The sequence below is a fragment of the Penaeus japonicus genome, unplaced genomic scaffold (genome assembly GCF_977035675.1).
Source record: "Penaeus japonicus unplaced genomic scaffold, GWHDUDI00000001_assembly GWHDUDI00000016, whole genome shotgun sequence".
Taxonomy (NCBI): Eukaryota; Metazoa; Arthropoda; class Malacostraca; order Decapoda; family Penaeidae; genus Penaeus; species Penaeus japonicus.
The window spans coordinates 24,120,487-24,127,986 of record NW_028234418.1 but is presented as its reverse complement, the minus strand read 5'-3'; the positions used below and the strand labels follow the sequence as shown (position 1 = coordinate 24,127,986).

The 7,500-nt window shown below is 41.1% G+C and overlaps 1 protein-coding gene across 4 annotated transcripts in view; it reads left to right on the top strand.

Moving 5' to 3' along the window:
- Sobp (Sine oculis-binding protein) overlaps positions 1-7,500 on the top strand; it is a 280,521-nt gene that overhangs the window by 205,444 nt on the left and 67,577 nt on the right. For all 4 annotated transcript variants that reach the window (XM_086545309.1, XM_086545311.1, XM_086545310.1 and 1 more), the window contains one exon: positions 2,872-3,244. In XM_086545309.1, coding sequence (XP_086401435.1) covers positions 2,872-3,244 — 373 coding nt within the window. The remainder of the gene's footprint in view (positions 1-2,871; positions 3,245-7,500) is intronic.

Genomic DNA, 7,500 nt, shown 5'->3' with positions numbered 1-7,500 from the left:
TTGCACGTGCACGAGGTTTCCCTGTCGTGCTTCCTCTCGTGCAACCATCTCCCTCGTCCCGCTGCATTCTCTGTCGTACACGAACGCACTGTGATATTTGATCACTTAACTGCTATTACGGAAGAGTTTCGCTATTATATCAATCCTACCCTCTCCTCCTCCTCCTCCTCCTCCTCCTCCTCTTCGCCCTCCCTTCCCCTCCTTTTCTTCATCGTCCCTCCTTCCCCTCTCCCCCCCTTCCGCTAATCTCTCTGCAGTTTCCTCACCCTCCCTCCCCTCACCTTCTCCTCTCCTTTCTCCTCTCATCCCCCTCCTCCCTTTCCCCGTCTCCCTTCCCCTTCCTTCAACTTATCCCCCACCCCCTTCCCCTCCACCTTTTCCTCATTCCCTCCTTATCATCTTCCCCCTCTCCTTCATCCACCTCTTTATTGATTCCCCTCCCTTTTCTCCCTTCCCCCTTCCTCAACACCTCCCTCCTCCTCCTCTTTCCCCTTCCCCTCGCTCCTCCCCTCTTCCTTGTCCCCCTTTATCCTCCTCCCCCACTGAGCCCCCCTCCTTTCTCCTCTCTCCAACCCCCCTCTTCCCCTCTTCCAGCATCCCCTCTCCCCCTCTCCCCTCCCCCAACCCTCCTCTGCGCGTCGAGTCTCATGTTGTCCAATTTGAAACATCTCGCAACTAGGATCAGATTGCCCATTTAATAGAGAAAAGATATCTTGGGCTCGTGTTTTCTTCTGCCTCTCCCCTTCCCCTCCCTGAACACCCATTCCCCTCCCCCTCCCTCTTCCCCTTCTCCTCCTACTCCTCTCCCCCACTGCTCCTTCCCCTCCCTCCTCAACCCCGTTCTTCCTTCCTCTGTCCCCTTCACCTTCGTTATAATCCTTTCTTGCCTTCCATTCCTTCCTTTCTTCGTTCATCATTTCCTTTCCTCTGTGAATATGCTCTCTCTCTCTCTCTCTCTCTCTCTCTCTCTCTCTCTCTCTCTCTCTCTCTCTCTCTCTCTCTCTCTCTCTCTCTCTCTCTCTCTCTCTCTCTCTCTCTCTCTTCCTCTCTATCTATCTATCTATCTATCTATTTATTTATCTATCTATCTCTTTCGCTTGCTCTCGGTCTTTCTCCATATATGTCTGTTTCAGGTTATTTTTCCTTTGTTTAATTTTCTGTTTCATTCGTGTGCCCACTTCCTTTCATGTGTGTAAATATATACGTAGATTCTATTTCCTTTTTTGTATATTCTTTTCTTTCGTCTGTGACTTTTTCCTCTGGGTGTAATTATAATTCTGACTTTCACTCATTTTTCTTTTAGTTCTCTTTCTCTCATTTCTTCTTATCATTTCTTTCCTATAATTCCTCTTTTTGTTCTCTTTCTCATCTTTCTCCTTTTTTTCTCTGACTTATTCGGTACGCTTTACTTTCCCTGAGCACCTTCTCTCTCTCTCTCTCTCTCTCTCTCTCTCTATATATATATATATATATATATATATATATATATATATATATATATATATATATATATATATATATATATATATGTGTATATATATATATATATATATACACACACACACACACACACACACACACACACACACACACACACACACACACACACACACACACACACACACACACACACACACACACACATATATATATATATGTGTGTCCCTGTAAAATATTCTGATTTGACATTTTATCGAGTTAGGAGGAAGAGGAGAAGAGGAGAGAAGGGAGAGAGTAATAGGGAGTAGGAGGGGAAAGGGAGAAATCGGGAGAAGGGAAAAAGGAAGAGAGGGATAAGAGACTAAGGAAGAGCATGAAGAATACGTCGAATGAGGAAAATGAAGTGAGAATAATGGAAAGGGGAGAAGAATAAAAGGGAAGAGGAAGAGGAAAAAGAGAGGTTGAAGAAGGGGGCCGAAGGAGGGAAAGGGGGTGGAGGGTAGGGGGGTCGAGGGCAGGTCAGGTGTCTGTATGATACTCGAGAACAGAGCTATGGTCGATAACGATTCCGAGATCTTGTTTTCATTTTTTTTCTTTCTTTCTTTCTCTTTTTTTCTTCTTTTCAGTGGTGGGGAAGAACGTAACCATAATCATTAACACCGCCACTATCATTGTCATAGCCTTCATCACTAGAATGACCAACCAGTCACTATCCTCACCACGACAGTCATCATGTCGTCATCACAACTACAATGACATCAGCATCATCACTTGATTTTCTTTACATTTTAAATATTATTCAACTGATAATTTGAATCTTACGACACCCCCCACCACCCCCTCCACCTTTCCTTTTTTTAAGTATCGATCAAAAGAGAACATCAGATTATGATATCCAGTTATCAAGAAGTTCCGATGAACGCTGACATTGAAGATCATAATGATGAAAATTATGTAATGACGTGGAGAATGAAGTTGTGTAATGCCTTGATATGCCAATGTTAATGATAATGGGCGAAGAGGCAATTTTCGAAGTTTGAAGGCGATCGCTTCTGATTGAGGAAGTTATATATATATATATATATATATATATATATATATATATATATATATATATATATATATAAAACCTTAAAAGCTATGTGGACGTCTGTCTTTGTGAGTTTGTGTACGTACCGAAAAATTGTGATGCAGATAATTACTATAATTATTACTATCATTATCATTATTATCATCTTGATCATAATTATTATTGTCATGAATGGTAGTGGTAGAAGTAGTAGTAAGAGTAGTACTACTAGAAGCAATAGTAGTAATAGTATCATTATCATAGTGAAAAGAATAATAATTATCATAATTATCATTATTATCAATAACTGTCATCTTTGTTTTGGAATCGCTCGTCACTTGGTGTTCTCTCTTCGCTTCCAGGAGTTCGCCGAAACCGCCATGAACGAACTACTGGGCCTGTACGGCTACGGGAAGGTGGACAGTCGCGACACCCTGGGCTTGTCGCTGCACCGCTTCGCCAGCCACAGTCCCCCTCACGCCGCTGCCGCCGCCGGCAACAGCCCCCCTTTGCGAACCGCCAATCACAGCCCTTCGCGCCAACCCAGACAGAGCCCGCCACTCTCATCCGCCAATCACAGCCCGCAGCCCCATCCTTCCGACCACGAGCATGACGCCGATTCGCTGGATTCCGACGGCATGCCCGTTCCCGCTCAGGTCGAGACCAGCGCACGGAGTCTGAGCCCCGGCAAGACGGAGGGCTCGGGGTCATCGCGGGGGAGCACGCCCAAGTCAGGTAGGTTGAGGACGAGGTGGAGGAGGAGGAGGATGTGGAGGTGAAGGTGGAGGTGGAGGTGGTGGAGTTGGAGAAGAAGACAAAAAATAAGAAAGAGAAGACAAGGGTATAAAGAAGTACGAGAAGGAAAAGCAAAGGAGGCGTCATCGGCTGGGTCATGCACCAAACCCGGGTGAAACTAACATTCGGAACAGGAACAAAACTGCCCTGATAACGCTGATGGCTGTAAAGGGTCGCTAGTTTTGTTCTGGAACAAGTATGGTGTTTTATTTGTATACTTTATATTTTCTTTAACTCCAGTTTATGTAGAAAAATCGAGAAATTCGAAGAATGAAACTTAAAAGCATGTATGTATATATAAATATATATAAATACTTTTCTATATATATTTATACTTATATACATACATATTCATATATATATAGATATACATACATGTATATATGTGTGTGTCTGTGTAGAGAGAGAGATGTGCGTGTGTGTATGTATATGTATGTGTATGTGTATATGTATATGTGTAGTATATATGTATATATATATACATATATATATTGTATGTGTGTGTGTTTGTGAGTGAGTGAGTGTGTGTGTGTGTGTGTGTGTGTGTGTGTGTGTGTGTGTGTGTGTGTGTGTGTGTGAATTGTAATTAACTGATGACAAAACGTAAATACCAATTTTGGAAACCAATGCCAAAGATACATAAACAAATAGCTAAAAACATCAAGATTTAGCTCAGCCGAGACTAGTCAAGTTCTATCCAACTTGAGTTAGGATTAAGCAGACTCGGGTGTAGGCTTAGGAAGGATCTCCAGGCACGCGCGCCCTCGGAGGTAAAGAGGACCTTCCTCGTGTCCTCAGATTAAGATTTATGTGTCATTAGCGAATGCCTGAACAATTTCCTAAGTAGTGGCGATTATACTTAACTGCCGTTACCATCGTTACGCTCCCCCGTCTCTCTACGCTAGGGTTTAGCTGTGATGCTTTTTTCGCCATTCTGTTAGCGAATGTTGGATGAGCATATTTCCGCGTGTGGGTGTATGTGTGTATGTGTGTGTGTGTGTGTATGCGTGCGTGTGTGTGTGTGTGTTTGTGTGTCTGTGTACGTACTGAAAATTGTGATGCAGATTTTTTTCTTACTGGCAGGATCGAAACAGAATCATGCCAATTAAATATATATTCTGACTGGTACGACAAGGCTTCAGAGTTAGATATATCACCATTTTTTCAACATAACACAGACACACCAAGATACAAACCAACAGCCGAGCATGAAATCTACAGAGGAGAGTCCTTAGGAACATCGAAGTAGTGTTTATAGCAACCGTGCTTAAGATCCTTTCGAAATAAATAAAGAATGCACGAAGAGATAGACGTATAAAGGAATTAAACAAAAAAACAACAAAGGGAAAGGGAAATAAACATTCTTGATTAATAAAATTAAAACGAGATCTGTACCATAACTAGTAGTGCCATGAAACCTGAGTTGGTGACATTAGTGAATTTTTAGACATACTTTGGCTTCCGTGGTCGTTGGCTGAAAAAAAGAAGGATGGGGAAAAGTAAGAGAAAAAAAATAATTAAGCCTAAAGTTAAATTACTCGGAAGTTTTCATTCACTTTTTTATATCTCTATATGGTATATATATCTTCAGTATGTGATGTATGTGTGTGTGTGTGTATATATATACATAAATATATATATATAATATATATATATATATATATATATATATATATATGTATAATATATATATATATATATATATATATATATATATATAATATATATATATATACACTGTATATGTATGTATGTATGTGTGTGTGTATGGTCTCCTCGTGTGTATATATATATATATATATATATATATATATAGATATATAGATATATATATATATATACATATATATATATAATATATATATATAAATATATATAAATATATATACACACACATATGTGTGTGTGTGTGCGTGTGCGTGTATGAGTAAGGAAATAGATCACTCAGACATCTTTACTTCTCTCACGCGCGTTCCGGAAACACGATACCCATCAGCAAGACCCATCGGCGACACCAAATTAAGCCCAAGCATCGGGCCTCATTCATCAGTCTCGGAAGCGAAGGAGGAATATGCATCTCTTCCCGAAGTACTGCTATTTATATGGGATGAGGGTTATACTTAGCTTTCAAGGGGCTCTGATGCATGCAAGGACTACCGACCAACTAGTGTTTCTGTAAACAACTTTCAGTCTTTCTCTCTCTCTCTCTCTCTCTCTCTCTCTCTCTCTCTCTCTCTCTCTCTCTCTCTCTCTCTCTCTCTCTCTCTCTCTCTCTCTCTCTCTCTTGGCCAACCTAATCACATCTCTCGAAAAAAAACAAGAGAAAAAAAACAATTTCAGAAAACATTTGAACAAAAACTAAAGAAAAAAAAAGTAAAAATAGTGTTTTTAGAGTCTCGTACGTTCCGATTGCGCATTTCGACCGTCGCTTGTCTTAAAAGAGTTCGTAAAAAAGAGGGAGAAGATATAGAAAAAAACGGTACTTCGGCATTTACCTTTTCATCCGAATCGTGTCACTTTTCCCATTGTGTCGCCCTTTGAAATGCTGAGACGCTGCTCGTTTCGTCCGCTCGAGGGCCAGTTGTCAGAGTGTGTTATGTCTTTGTGCATAGGTAGGTGTTTGCTTTTGTGTGTGTGCGTTTTCGAACTTTCGTGCCTGTGGTTATATATATATATATATATATATATATATATATATATATATATATATATATATATATATATATATATATATATAGAAAGGTAGATATATGTATGAATATATGTATATATAAAATTTATCTGTTTACATGTATATATATTATTTATTTATTTATTTACACACACACACACACACACACACACACACACACACACACACACACACACACATATATATATATATATATATATATATATATATATATATATATATATGTATATATATATATGTATGTATGTATGTATATATTCATATATATTCTGTGTTGTTTACGTTGTACGTCTGTGTACTTTTTATATGTTGTTTAACGATGGAGGTAAGTTTGTATATGTTTTTGTGTTGCTTAAAAAGAGAGAGGGTAGGGGGGGGGGGGCAAAGACGGGCAGAGGGTAGGTAGAGAACGCTAATGATCTCGTTAACAGCACAGCCCCCCCCCCACCCTCCCCCCTTTAGAATAGTAAATAAGCAAATGTACCAAGTGGTCTGGATAAAACCGTAAAGAGATCTGAAGTCGTAAGTGTCTCTTTCCTCCCCCCCCCCCCCCACACCTCTCCCTCCTTTCCCCCCATATCCCCCTCTCGCTCTCCCCCCTCCCCCCACACTAAGGCATCCAGTGTTTCCGGAGAACCTCGAAAAGGGGTGGGGGAGTAGGGAGTAGGAAATGGGGGGGGGGGGTGAAGGCCGAGTTGACACGACGCAACCTCGCGGACGCATTAAAGAGATCGGAATACTGTCGAGCGGAAGAAAAATGCCGATCCGGAAAGTACCTTATCGACTGTAAAACACTGATTAGAGCGGTCGATTACGCCACTGTTATGGTTTGCACAGTTGGTTAGGGTCTATGGAACAAGTGTTTTCCCCGTTGCAAGGACCCTTTTTTCTCTCTCTTTCTCTAATAATGCCCTTTTGGGGTACACTGCTGGTTCTCCATCAAAGGGGCTTGAAACAGTAGTAAATGTGTGCGTTGTGTTGTGTTGTTTTGTGTGTGTGTGTGTGTTGCATGTGTGTGTGGGGGGGGGGGTTGTGTGTGTTGTGTGTGTGTGTGTGTGTGTGTGTGTGTGTGTGTGTGTGTGTGTGTTTGTGTGTAGATATGTATACCCCCTAAGGTAACTGAAAAATGCAGATCATAACAATAACGGTACTTGTAATAAGAGTAGCCATGATGAATACACAAGTGAAAAGATAAAATGCAAAGCTGCACTTTCATCGTCAGTCAGTATCGCTTGGCATTTGCCTCGCAGTGTCTCCTTAACGAGCTCTCCTGACGCCATCTCGCGCAACACCTCCTGACGACACCGGCTGCTGACAGTACCCGCTGACATCAAAAGGGCGGCTGACAACACCTGCAAGAGAGAGTTAGGAATACCATCACCTCGTTCTCCTTCATATTTCTATTCTGTTACATCATTTATCCCCCTCCCTCCTTCCCATTCCAACTTCACCTTCCTCTCTGTTCTATAAATTCCTCTTCTTCTCTATCTTCCTCCTTGTACTT